The 25,220-nt window shown below is 57.8% G+C and overlaps 1 protein-coding gene across 1 annotated transcript; it reads right to left on the bottom strand.

Moving 5' to 3' along the window:
- Nucleotides 1-24,251, bottom strand: KCTD5 (potassium channel tetramerization domain containing 5). Its single transcript, XM_025370865.1, has 6 exons — nucleotides 23,932-24,251; nucleotides 13,266-13,374; nucleotides 11,342-11,433; nucleotides 9,424-9,519; nucleotides 6,844-6,969; nucleotides 1-1,750 (listed from the first exon to the last, which is right to left on the bottom strand). Exons 1-6 carry the CDS (start codon nucleotides 24,181-24,183, stop codon nucleotides 1,721-1,723), a joined length of 705 nt encoding a protein of 234 aa, XP_025226650.1. The 5' UTR covers nucleotides 24,184-24,251; the 3' UTR covers nucleotides 1-1,720.
- Between the last annotated feature and the right edge of the window lie 969 nt (nucleotides 24,252-25,220).

Below are 25,220 nucleotides of genomic sequence, written 5' to 3' on the forward strand. Positions count from 1 at the left end.
TTCATAAATACACAATTTTATTTGCTATTTTCAGGGGAAACTTAGGCATTAAACTGTAAGCTGATAAAATACAATACCTAAAAAAGTATAAAAGTATAAATATCCCCTCAGAATAAATTTTAGTGAATTAAGTCTTAATATCTTTAAATTAAAAAAACCACAAGCCTATCTACTATGTCAAGGTCAAAAGTCAAACAACGCTAAGCGGCCAGCAGCTCCCCAGAGAGGATGCCCAGGAGCCCCAGCGGCCGTCGTCCTCCCGGGCTCTGCTGGGGAGGACAGGGTCGACCGTGGCTAAGTCTGCCTTCTAGAAAGGCTTTTATAAATTGTTTAAGCCAAACATGTAACAACATACAAGAGACCTTACAAAAACGAGGAGGTAAGTCCTAATGCTGGAGAACTGGTTAATCAGGTGACTGGCAAAGAAGAGGATGAGGCCTAGGCAGGAAGTCTCCAGAAGCATTGGAAACCAGACAGTGTCAGAGCCTCTGACCTGCAGGCGGGAGGCCGGTGGTCAGTCTGCACAGCGCCCCTTGGGAAGCCTGAGGTCCGGAAGCAAAGCGCTTGGAGCCTGCCCTGCACGCCAGGTCCCCAGACTCTGACAGGTCCCCACAGCCAGCTGAGAAAGGTCTGTTTTCAAAGCATGCGGGCAGCGGTTTCTAAAGGAATCCCAGCAGCTCCCACGGCATGTCGGGCAGAGCCCGTGCAGGTCGAGTGAAGTCCCAAACATCCCAGAAAGAGAGAGAAGGCTGCATAGTTACACAAAGAAAATGAGAGAGCGGCGAGAGAGAGGCATTTGTGATGCTCTGTAAACATCCCGAATTTTCACCGTGACCCAGACCTTCAGCTCCAGAAGCCAGTGGACAGGCCTCCAGCTCAACCTCTATGCCAGGCGCAACAAGGCACTGACAGGCGCCAGCTCCCCGTGAGCCCGCAGTGGGAGGGACGAGGCGACACTGCTACCTCACGCTAACGGGTGGAACAGATCAGTCTGCACGCAGCAAGCCCTGTGGGCATTTCCAGAGTATAAACACTGGGGAGTCTATCCACACGGAAAAGGGGTACAAAGTTCTCTCGCCTGGAAAATACAAATTGAGAAGCCTTGACTATCCCGGGCTTGGTCAGGCGGGGTTGGAGCCTGTGTCAGAAGAAGGCCCAGCCTCGGAATGACACCGGGAAGTAGTGATGACGTAGAAGCCGCCTGTGTCAGGAGCTCTGCGAGGTTGAGAGAAACCGGCGATCCCGCCTGGGAGGCAGAGCAGACTCCCTGACCGAGACTAGGGCCTGGCGGTTGGACCAGAGGCCACGACGCGCTGGACACCGATGCGGCTGCGGCCGCTTCCTGCCAGTGAAGCCCAGGCTGCTTTTCCAGACTGTGTAGCACCAAGAACGCTTCCTTCACGCCATCTTCAGTATTGAGCGGGTTGACTGGGAGCGTCTGCCTCAGTCCCATGTGGCACTTGGAAAAAACAGATCGAGGCCCCCCCGAGAGGCAGTGCCCACCCGGCCGCTGCGCTCCCCCCACCTGGGGACGTCTGGCCTTGGACAGCTGGGCCCGTCTCTCACCACCCACCTCAGAGGCAAAAAAGGATTCACACCCAGATCTCTAGAAAAATGATCAAAAGCAGGTTTCTTCTCACAGCCAAGCTTCCTGGACATGGCAGTTCATTACATCTTGGGAAAACGTAAATCATTTCTTCAGCTGTCAATACTATGTCCCTTACATCCTTGAACCTCGTTCTTGCAAAATCTGAAAAACACCAAATGCATACAATGAGGACTTGGGCCCTGGGCTAGGGAGGTGGCCCTGACCAGGCGCCTGCTCCAGAGAACAGAGCCCACAGGCCTGGGGTCAGCTCGGGGGGCCCTGAGAACCCAGCAGCACCGGCCAGGCTCTTTTTTTTTTTTTTTTTTGAGACGGGGTCTCGCTCTGTCACCCAGGCTGGAGTGCAGTGGCTGGATCTCAGCTCACTGCAAGCTCCGCCTCCCGGGTTCACGCCATTCTCCTGCCTCAGCCTCCCGAGTAGCTGGGACTACAGGCGCCCGCCACCTCGTCCGGCTAGTTTTTTGTATTTTTTAGTAGAGACGGGGTTTCACCGGGTTCGCCAGGATGGTCTCGATCTCCTGACCTTGTGATCCGCCCGTCTCGGCCTCCCAAAGTGCTGGGATTACAGGCTTGAGCCACCGCGCCCGGCCCGCACCGGCCAGGCTCTTGGGGACTCAGCTGGCAGGCCCAGGACCTTCACCCGGGTGACCGGCACATCTCAAGGCCCCACACAGGAAGTGCTCACTGTGCACGGCAGCCCCTCCCAGGCCCACCCAAAAGTGCTGACTCCTGGCCCTCTCAGCCCACTCAGTCCTGGGTTTCAGACATGAAATGCAACTCGGCCCGTGGGTCCCTCAGCAGTCCCTGCTCCCCGATTGTCTCCCTCCGTTCCTCTATGCCCACTGCAGCCCCCACCCCCACCCCGACACCCAGACCCTCCTGGAGATGCCCCTTGCCCAAGCCCTCGGCCCTGCACCTCAGCCTGGCCAGTCCACCTCGTATGCCGGCCCCTCCCGGCTGCCCCATGGAACACCGGCCAGCCCTCAGAGGCCTACCCCAAGTGCAGATCACGCTGTGGGGACCCCTCCTCATCTGGACCACGGCAGCCCTGCAGAGTCCACCGCCCCTCGGCCCCTGCCCTCCCCACCCTCTGACCTCCTCAAAACTCTTCCTTGGGGTACCCTCCCTACTTTCCTCACCAGCATCCAGGAACCCCCCGAGGCCACCCCCAAGTCGGCCTGGGCTCCCCTGAGAACAGGCTCAGGCGCTGGTCAATGCTGCTGAGCTGAACTCCCAAAATGAGCCACGGCAGCCCCAGAGACCAGGTGGAGGGGAAATCAGCCCACGCTCCCAGGCAGGGAGCTTCGGAGCAAGCCAGCCTCACGGTGCGTGGCCCACAACGGCTGTCTCCATGTGTCACGTGAGGGCTGCGAAACATCGGGTGGGGCAGCAATGCCCGGGCCCTTGCCGGGCACAGCCTCCCAAAGGTCACTGCCATGCTGTACTGACCAGAAAGAGGGCAGTGGTGAGAGGTGCATGCCGCCCCAGGCTTGTTCCAAAGGCTCCCGGAGGCCATGTCCCCTGAGCTGCTCAGTCTGACTCCAATACTCCACCCCCAACGGTGCACCTGAGGCTCAGTGCCCTGGGCCACTTCCAGCTCGAGGCTCCCACTCACTCTCCAGTGCCTCGGAGGAGCCCATCCCGCAGGCCAGCACATCCCTCCCTGGGCCAGGGTGATCCCCAAGTTTACTGGGATGTCTGGAGTTGACTCAGGGAGACAGTGCAGCTCCCAAGCCCCCACCAGCCCTGTGTAAAACTAAGCAGTGCAGTGGACAGGCCACGAGCAGCGTGGCATCGGAGCATTCGGGAGCCCCAACAGCTCCCTCCTGATGCGGGCAGGAGACCCCCTAGAGACCTGCAGCCAAAGTGCTGTCCTTCACCCTCCCAAGACCGGCCGGGGCAGCACTAGCTAATCCGTCTACTCTCACCCCTGGCTGAGACCCACGTCTTCTGGACACACTCTCGCCCTAGGCCATCTTCCACAGGAAGGCCCAACTGCAGACACCAACCAGGGGGCCCTTGAGGCTGTACCCCATGGCCAGGCACCCCCACAGGAAGGCGGGCACGGGTGGCTGAGGAGCTTGCAGGACACGCTGGTCTGGGAGGCTTGAGCGCAGCAGGGATGCCGCGGGCTTTGGCAGCTGAGATCAGGGTCTGTTGTCTGCTGCACTGGTCCTGACCCCTTGGCCCTGAGCCTGTGGCCTGAGCCAAACAAGGTCACCCACTAGGGCTGCCAGCAGGAGTGGTACTCCCTGCCCAGCCTCCAGGAAGGGCTCTTGTGTTCGCGACTACTGACGTCCACAGCCTGGCCTGACACAGGCACCCTCCAGTCATCCCAACAAATGCCCCAATACTGCCCCTGGGCGTCTGCCCCCACAGCAACAGCCCCACCGCCCCCCAGACAGTGCTACTTTGGATCTACAGCTGGCGTGGAGTGTGGAGGGCTCTTGTCAACTACGGGGCAGAGACAGACACACAGGGAGGGTCTGCAGCAAGGGTCAGCTGGGGCCATGGGGTCAAGGAGGCCACGGAGCTCACCATGACATTCACACTTAATCTGAGCCACTCCCTGGGTGCCCCTTCTCCTCGTCGTCACTCTGGCGGCGTGCAGCGTGCAGTAGGGGAGAAGACAGGCTGTCAGGACAGTGCGGGTGGGCGGCTGCCCCGGGCCCAAACCCCCACACCCGGTGACCCTCCAGTGAGGCCACACCATGAAGAGACACACAGGCTCAGGGGCTCTGCCACATCTCAGAGGTGAAACTTCCCTGTGTGAGGAAGCTGCATCTCGTGATCTGGGGCTGGTCCTGTCCCACCACATGCTGAGGGGCTGAACCCTGTCCAGAGGCGCCTGGCCTCCGGCCCCACTCCTGGCAGATGGCGCTAGCTCGCAGATCTTGGCCTGATAGGAGGGCCTCTGCTGCCTGGGCTCTGTGGACCCCACTGCATTGGCCCCACTGCTGCGGGAGAGAGGGTGGGGCCCTGGGTGACAGGAGGTAAGAATGGGATCAGCCTTGGTGGCAGGCGGCGGACCTACCCATCGAGCGTGGCTATGGAATGGAGCCCCAAAAACACCAAAAACCCCCTCCTCAGCCGCCTGGGCACTGCTCGACTCCGGGGGAGACCCCGGCCTCTGCCCAGGCACCCGCCCTTGCTGATCTGAACCTGTCTCTCTGTTCCTTGGGAATAAACAGCAGCCCCGAGTTCAAGCGCTCTGTGAGCTCTGCGCGTCCTTCTAACAAGTTCTTGAGGGGCTGGCGTGGGAAGCAGGTGTGCTCATGTGTGGACCACCTTCGCCTGCAACAAGTGCAACCCCTTGCTCCTGCCACCGCTGACTGAAGTGTGGACAGCTGCCCAGCAGCACCAGGCCACACATGCTGCAGGGACACCAGGGACGAGGGTCTGCAGACCATGCGGCCTGTGCAGCCCAGCCACACTCGGGTGCCCCCATCACAGTCCTCCAGCTGTGGCCCCAGCAATTCCCCACGGCCTCCTGAGGCCCTGGCCTGAGCTCTGCCTCCGGGGCACTGCTGACACCACCCCCATCAAGAAGCCACCACAGCTGCCCCACTTCAGAGCAGGTATTTTTGGAAAATGAAATAGGGCCACATTCTCAACCACAAATGGATTTGGGGTCATCCCTGGAGCTTCCTCACAGTACAGAGCGTGTCCTTTCTGCAGCTGCCAAGCCACCTGAGGGATAGGAGCCCAGGGGAGCTTGGTTATAAAAACTCAGCTCAGAAATAAAAAACTTCTAAAAATAAAACCATTTAGAAAAGAGCCCTACGACTGCTCCAAGAGGAAGAGAAGCGCCTCCCTGTGACTGAGCTCCAGGGGTCGCCTCCTAGGCCTGAGACTCAAATGGAAGAGCATCTCCAAGCCTGGCAGTGGAACCCCAGCTTCCACCCTGGCTATCGCGAGCCAGGGCCTGTCCTAGCCCTACACTGCCACGGCCTCGAGGAACACTGGTGGAGCAGGACTGCCCTCTGCCCACAGCAAGAGGGCAACCGGCGGCCAGCAAGGGAGGCTCTGGGCCAGGACAGTCGCCCGTGGTGGAAAGGCTGCAGTGACCGGGCCACAGGCCTCCAGAAGACACGTTTGGTGGCCCTGCCCCTCTGTTCCCAAAGGCATACCTCCAAAGGCCGACTCAGAGAGGCTCACAGGGACAGTCCTGGACTGCTGGTGGCTGGCCAGAGGCCCCCAGCCAAGAGTCTACGGTTGCCCAGGTGTCCCTGGTTTAATGCCACCAGTTAAAAACCTTCCGGTTCTGGCCTCTCATGGCACCCACTCAACACCCTTTGCCAATGCCCCGAGCCTTCACCCCAGGCTGGCTCCCCACAGAGCCTGCCCCACCACCCAGGCTCTCCCAGACCCATGCAGACCCCAGCCAAGGGCTCTCCAGCCACCACCTGGCTCTGAGGTCCGGGAGTCCTGCCAGGTGGAGCTGGCCCAGGCCAAGGCCGGATTCTGCTCAGATGGTCACATTTGTCCATCTTGGAGCCTCAACCTTAAGAATATGCCCAGAGGAAATGCCACCAGAATGGGTCACCTGTGGGCAGGGCCACGGGGCCAACCTGAAAGCAAATGAGGCAGGGGTCCCTGCATTTCACCCCAGCTGCCTGCCCCACAGAAAACAGAAGGGCCTGAGCCCCCACAGAGTCTGCGCCGGTGCTGCCAGGCTGGGTGCCACACAGGGCCCACTCTGTGCAGCCTGAGAATCCCAGGGCCTGCAGGACACCCTCCTCTCAACAAAGATGAGGCCCAGACAGTGGCTGAGCCAGGGTGCCCACCCCTGCACTCAGGGATGGCCCAGATCCCCACCACGACAACTGGACCCCCACATCCCTGCACTCAGGGATGGGCCCAGATCCCTATGCCAGCCAGGCCTCAGCGTCCCAAGTCCTCACTCACACAGCACAGGCTGTGCCCTGGGAACAGAGAACCCTGGGTCCCCTGAGACACAGCCCTCAGTGGCATTCCTAAGAGCACAGCCCCTGCAGTAGGCCCAGGGGCCCCTTCCAGGAGCAGCTCTGTGTGCAGGCTGGGAGGCCGCAGGGGCTTACTGGGAGCCTGTGTTGACAGACCCTGTCCCACGGGAGACCATGCATCTGACCAGTCAGCAAGGCCACCGGGGCGGACACTGGGGGCTTGATGAGAATGGCAGGAAAGGAAGAAGCTCTGAGAGGGCAAGAGCCTTCCCACCCAAGCCTGCCCCAGGCCGGGGCCATTCCAGCTCTCACCTTGGCCTTCTCGCTGGGCTCACTGGCTGTACCGTATGGGGTGTTGTGCAGCTCCTTGGACACCACACAGAGGAACTCCGCCTGGTCTTCGTTCCCATAGTTGTAAGAGGAGCCGATGCTGACCAGCTGCAAGGGAAGACACAGCCTGAGATGCAGCCCATTGAAGCCTGAGAGAGACGCAGCCAGGCTGACCGGCCCAGGCTCAGGACGTGCCAGCCACCGCGAAAGCTGCAGCAAAGACTGCCGACGCCTGAGGAAATGGATGGAAAACAAAGCCCCAGAACACCTGCACGAGCACACGTGCGGCACCCCCACACCATGGCATGGCACGGTCCTCTGCGAGGACCCTGAGCTTTCCTTGGCGCTTCCCGCTGGGACAAAAGGGGCCGCTGCCCCAGGGGGAGGGGCACAGAAGGGTCCCTGAGCTGGGGTGGAGGGAGAGGAGCAGCGGGAGGAGAGTGGAGGGCGGCTCTGATAGCCAGGAGGGAAGAGCCTGGGGCCCACTGACTGGACCGAAAGCTGCTGGAGGAGCTGTGCTGCCCAGGAGTTCGGCCAGGGTGGGTCTGCTGCAGCCTGCTGGGCACACCCTTGGGCCACTCCAACCTGCCTCCCTCCAGGTGACCAGGCAGGCCAGGCCATGCAGGCCCAGGGCCAACCTGTCTCTCTGGCCAGGCATCTGGCCCATGGCTGGCTAATCTGGGCCCCTAGGAACTTCTGTGCTTTTAAAGGGAAAATTAAAATGCAATATGCAAATCACAAAAAGCATGCCAGCAGCACACCACCAAGCCAAAAAGCAGCTGGGTGGCACTCACAGTTTGGCCTCACTATGACCTGCACAGTTGGACCAATGGCCGGGAGAGCAACCCGCAGTTAGCTGCTGTTCCTGTGCCGCTGGCGGCTGACCCAGTGGGCAACAGTGGACCCAGCCCAGTGAGGCGGCCACAGGGGTGCTGGCATGGGCCCGAGCAGCTAAGGGTACCCCTGGGAGCACTCACGGCCATGCCCACCGGAGCCCCGTGTCCTCACAGGCACACCAGCCACTTCCCAAGCCTTGTTCGCAATCCCCTGCTGACCACTGGGGACCCTAGGTCCGGTCTGGCCACCTCCCAGCACCCCGCAGGTTCCCACCCCACAGCCGGGGCAGCTGGTCAGCCCAGCAGCTTCCCTACATGAACTGGGAGAAGGGGTTGCCAAGGGATGAAGCGTGCCAAGCAGGTCATAATCAAGGAACGGGGAGGACACCCGTTCTTTGCAATGGGTTTGGAATCCACCCAGAAGCGCTAAGGGCAAAGACCTGAAGCCGCCCTGGAAGGGAGGTGCCCACTACGGGCAAGACACATCGCTCCCTCCCAGCCAGAAAAGTCACAAGACAGCTGCAAGAAGAGCACAGGTGCCACATGGGGATAGCCCTGTTCACGGACCCCGAGCTGCTGACACAGCTTCCCAGGGCCCCTTGACAACGGGGAGGTGGGGCTTGCCTAGCAGTGGAGATTTCTGTTCCCATGGGAGCCTCTGGCACAATTCTGGTGAGGTCAGAGCATGAGAAACATGCAGCCGCCAGTGCAGGGCAGGGCCCAGGCTGCTGGTCAGCTGCCCTGTCAGCACAGAGACCCACAGTCACCCCGGCCCCCAGCCTAGGGGTTCAGGGTGGACGGTGGGATGCAAATGTCTTTGGCGACATTTTAAGGGGAGGCTCAGAGTACCCTACAATGTGATTATTTTGAAAGACTCAAAGGAAAAGGTAGCTTTCATTCAGAGGGACACTGGCTGAGCCTGTCACTCCCACAACCTGGCAGGGCCACTGGGTCATGGACAGAATCTGCCCCAGACAGAAGCAAGTGACAGAGGAAACTCTTAGGACAGGGAGGGCTGGGCAAGGTCACTGTCCCCACCCTCAGTGTCTGCCTAGCACCAGGAACAGTGGCAGCCAGGCCGTGGGCAAGGGTCCCCCACTCAGAGGCCATGCCTCATATGTCCTGAGGTCCCCGATGACAAGCCACAAGGCCACAGCACAGTGGCCCATGCAGCACTCAGGTGGCTCCCATGGAAGCTGCTGAAGAAGGCACGCCCTGCACAGACCCATCAGACCCCACCCGCCACAGCTTGGTAAAGCCAGGCGGAAAGAAGGCACGGGGGCCTGGCAGCACCTTCCAGCACAGGCAGGAAGGCAGGCAGCCTGAGAAGGGCATCAGGGCCTCCATATGCTTCACTGGAGTGAGCTGTGGGGGACGGGGGCGTGCACTGAGTGGTGGGCTCGCCAGGAGGCTCTGGGGACACCAATACCCTGGTCACACAGAGGTGCCAGGTGATGTGACGAAAGTGCAGCGCTGGGAAGAAGAGGCAGGCCAGGGAGGAGGGAAAGGTACGGGGCAGAGCCTGAGACACCTCTGCCCACCACACTCGAACTCCCACGGCTCCTCCAGTGGAAACAGGGCACAGGCCACTGTCGTGAGCACCCCCAGAACTGCAGGAAGACGCCAGCAGCGAAGTCTGCATTTCCAGGAGCACTGAGCCCTGAGGCACTGTGAGTACAAGTTCAGCTGCAGCATGGCTGCCGCCAGCCTGGCCACGGCCCCTCACCTGCTCAAACTTCCAGCCGTCAGACATGGTGGACACCATCTGCGTGAGCTCCTCCTCCTGGCATTGCAGCACGCGGTACACATGCTTCACAGGCACCTGCAAGAACAATGGGCACAAGTAAGGGCGGGCCACCCATGTCCCGCTGCTGCCTGTGACCCCAGCCCAGGTGACCCAGGGAGGCTGAGGTTCACTCTCCAGTTCTCAGCGCAGGGCACGAGGCCCAAAGCAACCCTGAGCACATCCACAAAATCAAAACACGCGGCCCGAACAGCTGCTGTTTTCTGCTTCCTCGTTCGCCTCCAAAAATATTTCTATTTCTAAGTTCCAAAATAAAATGAGTCATGTTCCTGAAATCCCAAGAGCACCTGTGGCTCGACATGACGACACGAGAGCGTCCATTTCTGCTCCGCACGCAGGAACCATGCAGCCCTGAATTCACTGGTCAGGAAAGGCTCTGGCAGGCAGGGCCCTGAGAGCCAGTGGCAGACAAAGCTCACTCCTGGCTACCAGAAGAGACTCCTGAACTTGCGCAGCAGCCTGGACTCAGGCCTCCCCAAGGCTGAGCTGCTTCCCAAAACTCCATCCACCTCCTAAACCCCCACCTGCCTGGCACACTTGCTGTGCCCCTCTAGGCAGCTGTGGTCCTGGAAGTGATGGTGAGCCACCAGGGCCGCCCGCCTGCATGGAGCTGCTCCCCAGTGGGCAGGGCGGCCCCATGTCCCAGACACAGTCATTACAGAGGACTCCGGCTGCAGACAGAGCTGGATGGAAACACAGCAGTGAGAAAGGGTTCAGGGATCCTTGGTCCTTGACCTTAAGATGGTGACTCATGCCAGGGATGTATGAGTGACAAAGGCACACAGTGGCCTCGAGGTCACACAACCGAGTACCTTCTTCTGCAAGACAGTAAGATGCTACTGTGTGTCACAGCAAGACTGGACTGCAAGGACTCTCCCACCTGCACCATTTCTCACCCACCTGCGTCAAACGGGCAGGTAGACTGAGGCAGGGAGCACCCACACAGCCCGGTCACACAACAGGGAAAAAGGCAGGCTGGACAAGGTGACCCAGGGCGTGGGACACGGCTTCTGCCCCACAGATAAGGAGCCCCTCCAGATCCCTCAGTGGCGCCAAGGGAACTCCAGCAGGAGGGGGAACTGGGCATGTTGCTAGGTGGCCAGCGGCCCTGAGCGGCCAGGCTAGGAGTCTCTGCGTAGGGCCCAGGGCTCTAAGTGGACCGAGACTTCTGATGGCAGCTGCAGCCACAGTGTGGCCCACACCCACTCCTGGTGCCTTCCCAAGGATGCTAAGCTGGGGCAGGGGCAGGCTCAGCTCTCAGGGACAAGACTGATGCCCAAGGCCCAGCAGTGGCCCCTCCACAGGAGGTACTGGGCACAGCCCACCAACAACCTGGGCTCCCCGGGCTGCAGAAGGGCTGCGCTAGGTGTGAGAGGTCTGTCTGTGGCGACTCGCCCCTCTTCCCAATAAAACCAAGGTCCTTCTGACGCCTGTGCAGATCCACATGACCCCTCTGCTGTCTCCCTCCAGTCATGCTAGCTGCAGGCCCTTGGCACCCTCTGCTCCCTACCAGATGCCATCCACCTTAGGGTCTCCCCGACCAGCCCTCATGGGGCCCTCCTTCCCTCCACACGTCTCCCATGCCCAACTCCCTTACAACCATCCTTTGGGGGCTCCCAGAGGCTGGGCTGGGCAGGCTGAACGGATCCTTCAAGGGACCCTGGGGCGAGGCTGTAGACAGAGCTGGCGGGCACTGGGGTGGTGACAGAGGACAAGGGTCTCAGGGCAGGAGAGCTCCAGACTGCAGGACTCATGTGGGAGGCAGTCGATCGGGGAAGTAAGAGGGAGCCGTTCCTTCACACCAGCCATAAAAGCTTCTAGCCTTAGTTATTTCTCTTACCTGTGATGTTTTGCTGTCTCGTTCTCTAATTTTGTCCTTTACAAGTTTTATTAACGAGGTGATATTGTAAAATTCTGCTTCCTCCAATACTCCTGGAATAAAGAAAACTAAATTGTCTTTACTAAACCAAACGAAACCAAAGAATCCCCTGCAATGAGGACCCATGGCTCGGCCCAGCGGGAGCTGCTCAGGCCCCATCCTAACAGGCTTCCTGCAGACACGTTAGCCCTGCGGGGTTCCAGGATTATGGGTGGAGGGGCTGTGGCGAGAGGGCCGACGTGTGGACTAAATACCTCCAGCTCAGGTCACCCTAGGCAGCTTCGAGCAACCTCCAGTGGCCCACCAGGTATGGAGTTGCTGGTTACATGCAGCTCAGTGCATGCCTAAACTGAGGCCGTGGCATGCAAGGGGTGGGATCTGGCATTTTCCCTCCAAGCCTGGAGGCCAACGCTTCCTGCTGGGAACCTGCTCACGGCCATGCCACTGGGTGGGGTGCTGTGTGGGGCTAAGGCCTGCAGCCTTGTGCATATGTCTCAGTCACCTGGCACCTCAGTTTACCCCATTCAAAGGGAAGACTGTGGCTGGCTGAGAGGGTCACTTCCAGCTCTTCCCAAAGTCTGCCATCCGTAATGTGCCGCATTTAGGGACTGCGCACCTCCCTTAAGAGCCTTAAGAGCAGATTCCACAGGTCCAGCCTCAGGGCTTCCTCATGGGTGGTCTCCAGAGGAACCCACACATGGGACATGGCAGCTCAGGACAACACCCCACCATCTACATAGCACAGGACCACGCAGGATAGAGATGAGAGCCTCAGAGTCACAGGCTTCCCAGCCCTGCACGGGTCCCGCACAGCCCCCTTGTCCAGCACCGAGGGCGAGTGGCCGCGTCGGAGGCGGGTTAGAGGCGGGCCAGCGAGCCCAGGTGGTTTGTGTCTAGCGCCTGTTTCTGAGCCAATCCCACTAGGGGCAGACTGAGATAAAGTGAAGCCTGGACTCAAATGGCTCCATGGCAGAACACAAGGGGCTGCCCAGGTGACCAGAGAGAGCGCATATGAAAGACGTTGCCTGCCAAAGAGACAGGAGTGGGCAGCGTGGGTCACAGTCTCAGGGCGGGGGCAGGGCTGGGCCACAGCTACCGTCACACAGTCTCAGAGCGGGGGCAGGGCTGGGCCACAGCTCCCGTCACCCCGCGCCCCGCGTGAACTCGGAGGAGGCAGGCAGATGCCGAGGCCCAGAGACCCAGAGCAAAAACGGAGTGAGACGCTGCCCAGTACAGACCGATGCACAGACACGGACGCCGGGGAGCAGGGCCACGCCTGCACGCAGGTGCCCAGAAACCCTCAGTCTTCATGGCAAGGCCTCGGGCTGTTCTGAGCCAAGCCAGCACTACAGCACACAGGCAGGCCAGCCTGGGCCCACGCGTGTGGGTGCCGTCCCTGCACCACCACCACTCAGAATGGAACACGGCAGCTGGCAGCAGCAGGCACAGTCCAGGTGATGGCACAGAGATACCACCCTTGGGCTATCCCTGAGGGAGAGCAGGCCAGGGAACCAGGGCCCTGAGCCACACCATGGGCATCACCGGGCATGTGCCTCACACACCTGCTCAGACCACCTCAGTCACAGCAGGGAGGAGCCCCTCGCCCCCTTGTGTTGCCAGCTGGAGCCTGCACAGAGGGAGCCCTCCAAGGAGCTGCAGCCGGGGAGGACCTCACAGCCACAGGGTCCCCAGACCTCCCTGTCCGGCAGCTGCGCCGCTGCCCGTGGCCTCAGCACCAGAACGTAGGCCCCAGCTTCAGAGTACAGGGCCTGCTCCTCCCTGGGGGCCCAGGCTGCAGGCATCTGCGTCTTAAGTGGAGCCCGTGGCACCTTTGTCAGGCCCTTGCCCCCAAAGCTAAGGCACCTATGCTCAAAAGTCGGCTTACCTTCCTCCGCGAGGTCTTTGTTAATCACCAGTTTGCCATGTCTCAGGTAGTTCAGCACGGGCCCAAAATAGGTGGGGTCTCTGTCGATTAAATAGGCACCTGTTTCGTCCTAAAGAGAGCAGAGCACGGTGAGTCGTCCGTGAGAAGCTGACAGTTCCTGCAGGTCCACCAAGGCCCGGTCACATCAGGAGGCTTCAGAGGCACCAGGTGACCCAGGCCTCTCCCCAACAGACCTGAGCCTGCGGCATCTCGGGAAACCCCTGACGGTGTGGCCACGTCCTGCCGCCTACAGCCTAACCCTGACCAGCCACCATCCCAGGTCTAAGTGAGTTTAAGTCTCTCCCTATGGAGACAGCCTGGCTCTGTGTACTCCAAGGTGAGGCCACTGTGCCCTGGACCTCTGTCCTCACAACTGCAAGACCTCTAGGAAAACCTCACCCAGAACCTCTCCGTGGGATGCCCTCGTGGGCAGGGCAGGGGCCTAGGGCTCAGCCTCTGAAGGACACCCCTGATGGCCACTAGCCTGGGCCTGCCCTCCTTGTGCCCAGGTCCTCCCCAGCCGACATCCAGGACTGGGGGTCAGGGGCTCTCTGCCAGGGGTGGAGAGGGCACTTTGCAGCAGGGGCAGCTGCCAACAGGCCCCGAGCCAGCAGCGAGGGAAGCTCACAGTGACCTGCACTCAACAGCATCCGGGGCTTTCTCTGAGATCCTCACTCACCACACAGAGCCCTCGCCCCAGCTAAGTGCTCATGGAGGCCGAGATGTTTACAAACAGACCCCTCGGAAGGTGTCCTCATGCACCTGGGTGGGGGGCCCCTGAAAGGCACTGCCCCTGCTGCTATCACGGTCACCTCAATGTGGGCAGACGCCCTCTGAGGTCCGGGGTGCCCCACACATCACACCTGGCAGCCCCTTCCACCAAGCACAAGAGGCTCAGTGGCCCAGCTGTGTGAGTACAAGATGGGTGCCCAAGCGCCCCAGGCAGCCCCTGTGGGGGAGACAGAAGAGGCAGTTTCTGTCACCTTATCCAGACCCAGGCCTGCTTGTCGGCTATACATCTGACGGGGGGAACTGCGAAGCCAGCATGGCCCATCTTCCACACGGACTCAGACCTTAGGTGTGGCTCTGCTGGGGCAGCTCCTGCCTCCCCCAGTCCTGCTCCCACCTGCGAGCCACTCCCACAGGGGCTGGTGCCTGCGGGCGCCCTGGAGAGCGGGGAGCTGAGACCTCCATTCAGAAACACCGGTCAGCCTCCCAGGCAAGGCCCAGGGCCAAGCACCTGCGAGAAGCAACCCCACACCCCAGTCAGGGCAGGAGCAGCCTCCTCCCCCAGAGAGGCTCCTGTGGGGCCTTGGGCAGGTGCTGGCGACGGGAATGCCAAGTTCGGCGATACGGGGAGGCGGAAGGTGTCTCCACCACAAAGCACAGGGCCGCGCTAGGACCCTATTTTCATCCATGGACAAATTCTGCCATTTGGGTGCTAAGACCTAGTGGTTTCAAGAGATTTTCCCCGAAGTCCACTACTGCAAACCTGTAAAAACCTGCTCTTAGATCAGAGGAACAAAACTGAGTTTCGCGGCTGAGATAAAATCAACTAGGGCTCCGGGCATGGGGGTGCTGGACCCGGAGCCTCAGTGGCCCCCCTACTCCTCAAGTTGACCTCAACTCCACACAGACCTGATCCCATCCTCCTCCTCCACCCTCCCCAAGAACACTCCAGCCAGAGCTGCCCACCCCACAGGCCCTGCCTCCTGGGCTTGCCCCTGCCTTTCCCCAACCCTCCAGACTCCACAGCTCTTAAGTAAGGGCCAGCTCCCGAGAAGAGGACGCTGGGTGGTCCTGCCCAACTGGTAAAAAATGGCCCCCATTTCCCACAAAGGGGTCCAAGTCTGGCAAGGTGGCCAGTGCTGCCACCCGAGTCTAGGGTTCCTCCCCGCCCCACCCCCATACAGAGAGAATGGTGGCCGCGTGACGTCCGCACACCACTCAGCTCAGGAATCATTCATGGCTCAGTGCTCCCTCGACAGATCACTGGTGGGAAGTCAGGAAAGATCAGATAGTGGTGCGGAGGCTCGCCTCTGCCCAGGACAACCCCAGAAAGCCCCCCTCTCAGCCATGGAGGCCTCCAGGCCTGGCCACCCCAGGCCTAAGTTTCTTCATGAGCAAAATGAGGAGACCAGCTCATGTAGCTCAGGGCCGCCATGAGCGCCAGGGCACCCAGCCTGTGGCAGGACCTGGGCACTGAGCCGTGACCTCTAGGCCAGGACAACCCACCATGCACTTCTCGGCCCCTGGGCCAGTGCAAGAGGAGAAGGAAGCCTGCTGGGCGCCCCCAGACCCAGAAGGCTGCCCCAGCCCTGTAACTGGAAGGACGAAGGCTGGAAGGAGGAGGGGGAGCGGGGACGGCCATCAGTTAAAACTGCATAGCAGGACAGAGGAACAGGCCTGACGACTCAGCAGGGCACTCTGGGCAAACTGGCAGTGGCCTTGGTGCACTCTTTTGAGGCTTTCAGTGGGAGATTTCCACATCTATAGGAAGTGCTGGGATCTTAAACCAAGACTCCCAAATCCCACCAGGGTTCAGGTCTCCCTGAGGCCTGACTCGCTTCCATACACATGCAGGGTCTTGGTGCTCTGAGCTCGGGTGAGCCATGTGCTCCAGATCGGCCTAGTGCATGTGGAGTCTACTCATGGCACAGGCCCAGGCCCAGACAGTGCCCAGCTCAGGCACAAGGACCTGGGCAGCTCACTGCCGGTGTCGGGGATGTGGCTCAGTAGCTTCCACCCTGATGCAGAAACAAAAATACGGAACATGGGAAATACAAAAACAAAATATTCAGGATATACTCCTAGGCTCATAGAGACAAAGGCAGCAAGGTCACCTCAAGGATATTTAGAACAGCACCTGGGCCATCAGCGGCACCTGCCCAAAGAAGGAACGATGCCCTGGCTTCTTAGATGGGTGAGGAGAGGCAGCCAGGAAGCTAGCGAGATGCTGCAGGCTGGGCGTGGGGGTGCTCTTCTTCCTGGCTTTCCCATGTGTCCCATGACTTACGCAACCCGTGGTTGCGCGCGATTCTCAGGAAGATTCGTGGTGGGTTTTTTTGGTAAAAGAGCCCTAATTGGCTGGGCTTGGTGGCTCACATCTGTAATCCCAGTACTTTGGGAGGCCAAGGTGGGTGGATCATGAGGTCAGAAGTTTGAGACGAGCCTGGCCAACATGGTGAAACCGTCTCTACTAAAAACACAAAAATGAGCTGTGTGTGGTGGCTCGTTCCTATAATCCCAGCTACTCAGGAGGCTGAGGGAGGAGACTCGCTTCAACCTGGGTAGCAGAGGTTGCTGTGAGCCAAGGTTGTGCCATTGTACTCCAGCTTGGGCAACAAGAACAAAACTATCTCAAAACAAAAACCATAATTAAGACTGTTTTCTTAGCAAGTCATTTTCCCCGCCCCTCGCTGAACTGGCATCTGACCCACTTGTGGCTGGGCCCAAGCTGGCTGGGTTGACCCACTCATGTCCAGGGGTCATAGCCTTCAGCCAGAGCCACGGGCCGTAGGCAGGGCAGGGCGGTTTCCAAACTACAGAGGAGAAGGGGGATCCTGGCCATAGCGAGAGCAGGAGCCAAGGTTGGCTCCTGGAGAGGAGCACACTGGAGGCAGTGCCGAGCCTGGGGCACACAGTCTCAGGAGATGGAGGAAGATCCTGCAGACAAAGCTGAGTGCTTGCCCACTCCCGAAGTCCACAGGACGACCACAGACGGATGTCTGTTCAGGAGAGAAGTGCTCAGAGAAGGCTGGTAACGAGCCTGGCCACTCTGCTCATCTCACCAGACTCTGGCTGCAGCTCTCCACCATCCATGCTATCGCCCAGCAAGCAAAGCACCAGGGGCAACGTGGGGGTACACCAGCCCCCAAAGGACAGGTCCCTAATACAACCAGCAGCCTTGAAAATGGCAGTGAAGGGCTGGGTACGGTGGCTCATGCCTCTAATCTCAGCACTTTGGGAGGCCAAGGAAGGCAGATCATTTAAGGTCAGGAGTTCAAGACCAGCCTGACCAACTACTACAAATACAAAAATTAGCTGGGCATGGTGGAGGGTGCCTGTAATCCCAGCTACTAAGGAGGCTGAGGCAGGAGAATCGCTTGAACCCGAGAGCCCCCCTGCAGTGAGCCGAGATTGTGCATTGTACTCCAGCCTGGGCGATACAGCGAGGCTCCGTCTCAAAAAAAAAAAGCCGCAGTGAGGAATGAGGGTGGAGACTGGCAAACTCTCACGCTAGATGCTGAATGGAACATAACCCTGCTGCCGCCCACTGCTCCCGCAGCTCCCGGAGCTCCGCACAGAGGCTCGGTCAGCCCTGCGGCTCTCAGTCACTCCCAGCGCTCGGAGACACGTGCCACCAGAGGGGACGAAATCAAGAGGGGGAGGTGCCCTGAGCCAACTCTGCCAAATTGCCCCACAGAAATCTAGACGCGAAGGCATAGAATTTTCTGTGCACCAACATCTGCAATCAACCTAATTAGAAATACTTAGTTTTTACTCTGAAATTATCCAATCTCGCACACAAAAGCTTCACCTCTACTCTCTCTTCTGTTTTGTTTTATGCAGATGTGTGGTGTCTTTGGCCCACGAGAGGCCTTTGATGTCACCAATTACTAATGGGGAAACTGAGGCCAGAGAGCAAGGAGGCTTGTCCAAGGCACCCAGATTCGGAGAGCGGGGCGGGGGGGAGCCTTGGCCCTGGTCGCCAGGCCTGCTGCCTCCCCACTACCCCTCCCTTCCATTGCTTCTGGGCCTCACCCAGCACAGAAACTGGAATTTGGGAGGTCCGTGCCCCACGCATGACTCAAAGCTTAGTGAGAAGCAGACGTGTGTGGACTCATGACCTGGCCCTTCACACGAGGTCCAGCGGCTTCTCTGGGAAGAAACATGCTTCAGGTGCACCACGGGGGGTCTTGCCAAGCTGAGGTCGCTGCAGGGTCTTGCTCTGCTCGGCAGGAACTGGAGCCCTCTCAGGAGCAGGGGTCTCAGGTTTCTTGCAAGAAAACTCGGGGGCTGCCCAGGAAGCCCTGCCCTTCCCACAGCACCAGCACCCAGAGGTGGAGACACACCCTGTGGGGGCCTGTCCTGCTAGGGTCAGCCAGAGCTCTGGGTGGCAGCAGGGAGACTGCTGGGGAGAGGCATTCCTGGCCATACACACGGCCTTCAGGGGTCTCTGGTGTATCACCCGAGGCTGACAGGGCTGAGTGTGGCCAGAGGTCAACATTAACAGGAATTAGATGCAGCTGCAAGAGGGGAAAGCGTTCTTGGCATACCCTTTCTAAAAGCAAAGTACACTCCTAATTCCAGCACTTTGTGAGGCCGAAGTGGGCAGATGACCTGAGGTCAGGAGTTCGAGATCAGCCCGGCCAACATGGCAAAACCCCGTCTCTACTGAATATACAAAAATCAGCCAGACATGGTGGCTGGTGGCTCGTGCCTATAATCCCAGCTACTTGGGAGGCTGGGGCAGGAGAACTGCTTGAACCTGGGAGGCAGAGGTTGCTGTGAGCCGAAATCACCCCAGCCTGGGGAACAGAGCGAGACTCCATCTCAAATAAATACATAAATAAATATTTAAAAATAATAACCAAGTATAAGCATGAGATGAAGATTGCCAGGCACAGCCTCTCCTGACTGCACTGGCCTGGCACCAGGTACGGGGCGGGGGCACCACATTTGTCATCTTCAGGAGAGCATGTCACCCTTACTTTACAGAGGAAGAAACTACAGCTCACAGGGACACGAAATCACCCCAAGTCACGAGGCAGGCCCGGGGTGGGCAGAGTCCAACCCAGGCTCCCCAACTCCAAGGAAGATGATCCGTCACACCAACCCCAGGCCAGAATGTTCTAGGTGCTCTGCAGTCCAGGGAGAGCTGCCCAGTTGACGCCCACGGAGAACAAGCACATCCTGGGAGAGAGATGGCTTGCTGGCCCCTCCGCTACGAGGACCCCTCCCATGGTGCCACGCAGGCAGGTTCTTCCCCAGGCTTTAAAAACCATGCCTGGGGACTGCTGACCTGGGGTGTGGAGGGGGGATCTGCTAAAAGAACCAAAGTGCCTACGAGAGCCTGAAAAGGAGTCCCTGGGATGCCTGGTGGCTAACAACAGGGCTGGGGAGAGACCAGGCAGCAGGTGCCCCATCACAGCCACTGCTCTCTTCTCTGACCGGGGACCAGCCCTGGCGAGGCTTTAGACCTCACTCTATCTTGACCTTTCAAAGCAAAAATGGCCACACACAATCCGTAAGCAAACGGGCATCTCTGCATTCCTGTAAAACTTTACTTGCAAAAACAGGCGGGTGGGCCAGTTTTCTGACTCCCGCTATACCAAGACTAGTCACTGCCCTGCTGGACGACAGCCACTGAAGGCTGCACCTACAGGGCCAGAAAGAGGAACTGCCCAGGCAGCGACAGCATTCCCTTCCAGCCACCCGCAGAGGTCTGCAGGCGAGAAGGCCGAAGACCGCGGGCCCGTGTCAGGTGCCCCGAAACAAGCTCTTCTCAGAAAGGCTCAAAAGTGTTTTCTTTCATTCTTCGTAGCTAGGACTGAACCCAACAGAAATGTTCCATTTCATCACCAGAGGCGAGTCCTTTTCTCAGGAATTTATGGCACTGACTTGTGGCCTAAGGTCTAAAGGGCTTCAGATGAGGCACCTGATAAAGAGGTGAGCACAGGTTTGCTGAGGACCAGCACCTGTTGCAGTGGGGAAGGAGCCGGGAGCCCCCAGCACCGCGGGGACCATCGCTCACGTCCAGAATAGAAGATGACTTGTGGTCAGAGCAAAGAACATGCTCAGAGCCACATCCTCAACTGAAGTGTGAAACCAAGTCCATCACCGTCGCACACACCCACTCACGGTCTCACACTGAGGCCGCTGCAGCTCTCACCAGTGCTGGCTACACAGAACATCATCTGCCATCCCCACTCGACGTGATCCCCACTTCTCTTGCCAAGCGGCTTCAAAGACAGTACTCCAGCCCACAGCCCATCACTGAGCCCTGTCTGAACAATTCCTTTCATAACTTTCCACCCCCGAGGTCTTGCCAACACCAAGTACACTGTTAGAGGCACCCTGACTGCCCCACCCCTCAAAGACCCATCTGATGCCACCACATCTGCAACCCTCAAGCCGGGACACGGGCCCGGTTCAAAGGGCAAACGTTCACGTGCAGTTTTCTCCAGGGCCGCCTCAGCTGCAGGAACCGAAGCCTCCCCAAATCCTCCTCTTTCTGAGTGGTTTCCAACCCTAACGCGGTAGTGTTTCCTGTTTCCTTTTAACTCCTGAAGTATCTCCACACTAAGGCAGGGGCTGGTTTAGCTGGAAACAACAAACTCGACTTTGTTTCCAACAACGCCTACGGGCCAGGGATCGTGCAGTACAAGAGACCTAACCCAAATGAATCGAGTCTTTGGGAAGCCACATTCCACCTGGCCTGCCCTTAAAGACACCATGGAAGAGAAACATGACAGAGCAGCAGATGAGCAGATGCTGAAATGCACAACACAGCCACAGTCCTGCTGGGGGAAGTCCCAGGAGGAAGTGAGAATTCACACTGGGCTGTCTAGAAAGAGAACTTCGTGGCAGCCGTGGGCCCTTGGGACAGCAGAGTAAGGGCTTGGGAGCATGGAGTATGGTGGGTGGTGGGTCCCAAGCTGGGCTCTGAGGACTTGGTTGGGGGGCACTCACAGCCCAGAAGCTTAGATGTGGGGCCAGAGGGCAACCAGGTCAACCTCTTGATGTGTGTGGCTTTCATCACCCTCCCTAACAACCCGTCTGTCAAGAGCTCCCCTCCCTACCAGATAGGATGCTTTAGCAGGGTGGTCTCCCAACCTCTCAGGCACCCAAAGCTTCTATGGTTTCTTGGGAATCCTCCCCCTTAAATCTCGCCATCCAACTCCTCTCCAGACCCCCACATTCTGCAAGCCCAGGTGCTCACTCCACACTAGTCCAATAATCCAGGCAGGGACTCTTCCACCAGATTCATGCTTAAGTCCAACTCTAGGAATATTCTTTCATGAATCTCAACTCTGAGGTCAGAGCTTAGAGATCTTTACAGGTGAAGCAACATCCTGTTTGTCTTCCATCGTGTAATTAATGGCCTCCCACTCCTGACACCCCTTCCCCTCCTCCTCAGATTCCTCACTCAGGATTTAATTAGGAGGAATCTCCTGGGACATTCTTTCATCAGAGCCACAGGAGACAAAAACTAAGATGAAGCATTTTACACATTTCCTAATTTGACGAAAAACACTTCAGTATTGGGACTAATATGAATTAGCACTACACTTCTGGTAAATTATCTATCACTAAAACTAACCTTATTCACTACAATTATTATTTATTTATTTATTAGTATTTTTTTTTGAGACAGTCTCACTCTATCGCTCATACTGGAGTGCAGTGGCGCAACCTCAGCTCAATGCAACCTCCACCTCTCGGTTCAAGCGACAGTCCTGCCTCAGCTTCCCGAGTAGCTGGGACTACAGGCACCCGCCACCACTCCCAGCTAATTTTTTTGTATTTTTAGTAGAGGCAGGGTTTCGCCATGTTGGCCAGGCTGGTCTGAAACTCCTGATCTCTGGTGATCCACCCGCCTCGGCCTCCCAAAGTGCTGGGATTACAGGTGTGAGCCACCATGCCCGGCCCCTACTCTAACTATTTTATGAGACAGAGACTGTACTGCTACTTTACCTTCATGTTCTGAGTTTCAGTTTTACCATTTGGAAATCAAACCTGGTTAAATGGAGGATGATGAAAAGAGCAAGCATAACATAGATATATTATCCCTCCCCAAAAGAACTGATTCCTACAGTAAAGCTTTTTTTTTTTTGAGACAGAGTCTTGCTCTATCGTCCAAGCTGGAGTGCAGTGGTGTGATCATGACTCACTGCAACCTCTGCCTCCCGGGTTCAAGCGATTCTTCTGCCTCAGCCTCCGGAGTAGCTGGGACTACAGGCACGCGCCACCATGCCTGGCTCATTTTTTGTATTTTGACTAGAGACCCGGCGTCACCATATTGGCCCGGCTGGTTTCCAACGAGATCCACCTGCCTCGGCCTCCCAAACTGTTGAGATTACAGGTGTGAGCCACCGAGCCCAGCCCATAATTTTTAACAAAATCTTAAGGAACTGTAAAATAAAGGGATGAACCACCTTAACTGTGCTAAAGTTAATCAGCTCTGAATCAAGTGCTCCAGTGCTGAATAGACAGACATTGCCTCAAAGAACCCAATTGACAAGAGCAATTTAAAATCTAATTTCACATACAAAACAGGAATGCTTGAGTAGAAAGGCAAGGGAGTGACCACTAAGCCCTGCTATTTAAAAAGAAAAACCAAACAGTAAAACATACACCCACCCTTATGAAAGGAAAATCACAGCTAACAAAAGCCTATACTGTCATTTCCTGGGAGTCAATTCTCTGAGGAGACGGCTTGGTCAAATGAGCAATGGAAACAGTTGGAAGTTGTGGGGAGAGACAGGAGTGTTGGCATCTCAAACCCTCATTTCTACCCACAAGGCGGCCTTAGCAGTAACTCCAGATTCTCTTTTCCTGATCATGGTCATGCCATGCTGAGAATGGTCTCAGTCAGGCTTCTCAAACTTGAAAAGGGATCCGAGTCTTTCTGGGAAGGCTCATGCATGGCAAATGTTGGCTGCCATGGCACAAAGCCAAGTGCAATCATGTAAGCTCAACTGACAGACCCAGCAAAGTTAGCGTAAGGCTTGTGAACTGCCTTGAATAAACAGGTAACAACTTCTTCAGGCTTTTTTTCTAAGTTTCAATCCTGCACAACTCCCAAGACACTCTTCCTCGGCTTCACAACTCTTAATAAAGGTAATAAAAGGTTTCTATTGCCATCTGCCCAACAGCATGAGCATTTCGCTTGATGAAAGACAAGGAAATTCCTGTCTTTTTGCGAAGACAGTGAGAAAACTAAGCTAATCAGAAAGCAGACTGAAAGATTCCCTACCTGGCTCTTCCTGGACAACCCTAAAGCAACCCTTAACATGAGCAAAATTCCCTTCGAGTAATCATACTATACACTACGGATGCATCTTCTAAGAGGTGCCAAGTGGGTGATGCGTGCTGTGGATGGAGAGGATGGAGCGCCAACTCTCTAAATGCAAGTCACCGGGAAAAAAAGGGCCGCCCATGTCAACCCCCGCGCCAGCGTTAATTCAAACGTCCAGAATGTGAAAGGACAGAGCAACGCAAGGGTTCTGTTTCCAGAGCCAGCAAGTACCCTAGGACAGAGAAGAGAAGGCGTTCACACACCCTGGGCAAAAGAACCTACTGAGAAAAAGAAAGTAGAATCACGGCAAAGTCCAGGGTCTGGGAAGCCTCCTCCACCGAAAAGCAAAGAGGGCGAGGAAGAGACACCCTAGGGTGAAGCGACTCAGGATCCTCCAAAGCAGTGGACTCCAGGGCGCCATCCTCGTCCTCCCCTCCCAGAGTAGGGGGTCGGGGGAAGCTGGGGACGAGGGGATCGCGGGGCTCGAAGCCCGAGGAGAGTCGCCCGCTCCCGCTGAGGTCTCCTCTGCACGAAGCAGAACGTGTGCGGTAGCCGCAGGCCGGGATGGCCAGGACCTTCCGGGCTGGCCCGCGCGGCCCTCACCTTGTCCGAGTCCAGGTCGGGGTCGGCCTGGCACAAGCGGTACAGGAAAGATTTCGGGTCCCGGCACAGCGTCTGCCGAGTGGTGAGGAAGTAGGTGCCGCCGACGTTGAGCCGGACCCACTTGGACACGCTGCCGGGGCGCTGGGCCAGGGCGCCGAGCCCCGCGCTGCAGCGACGGCAGAGGCCGCCACCCAGCCCCGCCCCGAGGCCGCCCCGGGCCGGCGGCAGGAGCTCGCAGTGATTCTCCGCCATGATCCCAGCAAGCCCCGCCACAGCTCCGTTCCACCGGAAGCGTCCGGCTTTTAATAGCGTCCTCCGAGTTCTGTCCCGCCCACAGGTCCGCCCCGGTAGAGCGCCCGCCCCGGCGTCACGCGACAAGCGGAAGTTCCGGTCCGGAAAAGCAGGAGGCTAGGCCCGCTTCCGGCGAGAGCGGAACCGGCGTGATCTGGGCGCCAATGCTGACGGACTGCGGCGGAGACCTGCCTCGCTTTCCCACAAGCGGGGTGCGAGCGCCTGACCCAGACCCTAGCCTCTACCCACACCGTGACCCCAGCTCATGCACCGGTCGAAGGAGGAGCCACACCAGCAGACGTCTACACTCTACATGCTTTTTATTACAAGACTACCGAATATACGAGGAAAATTGATCATCTGGTAACTACCCCTGAAGCACAAATATTTGGGGGGGAAAAAAGAATAAACAGATTCATTAAATGATATGATTAAATCATTGACCCAATACAAAATTTATATAATAAGGGCAGGGCCTGGTAGCTCAAGTCTGTAATCCCAGCACTTTGGGAGGTCCAGGCGAGCGGATCACGAGGTCAGGAGATCGAAACCATCCTGTCCAACAGGGTGAAACCCCGTCTCTACTGAAAATACAAAAATTAGCCGGGCTTCGTGGCTGGCGCCTGTAATCCTAGCTGCTCGGGATGCGGTGGCAGGAGAATGGCGTGAACCCCGGAGGCGGAGGTTGCAATGAGTTGAGATCTCGCCACTGCACTCCAGCCTGGTGACTGAGCGAGACTCCATCTCAAAAAAAAAAGGAAGAAAATTTATGTAATAAAGTCAGAAAAAAGTTTTAAAATATAGTTTATAGTAATTGTTCACATTTAAGGCTGTACCTCTATGCATACAACAACGTGGCCCCGAACATGAATTCAATCCATATAATTCTATATTAGAATTTAGGCCAGGCGTGGTCCGCGCAGTGGCTCACGCCTGTAATCCCAGCACTTTGGGAGGCCAAGGTGGGCGGATCACAAGGTCAGGAGTTCGAGACCAGC

This window comes from Theropithecus gelada, chromosome 20, assembly GCF_003255815.1.
Source record: "Theropithecus gelada isolate Dixy chromosome 20, Tgel_1.0, whole genome shotgun sequence".
In the NCBI taxonomy this organism is placed as follows: domain Eukaryota; kingdom Metazoa; phylum Chordata; class Mammalia; order Primates; family Cercopithecidae; genus Theropithecus; species Theropithecus gelada.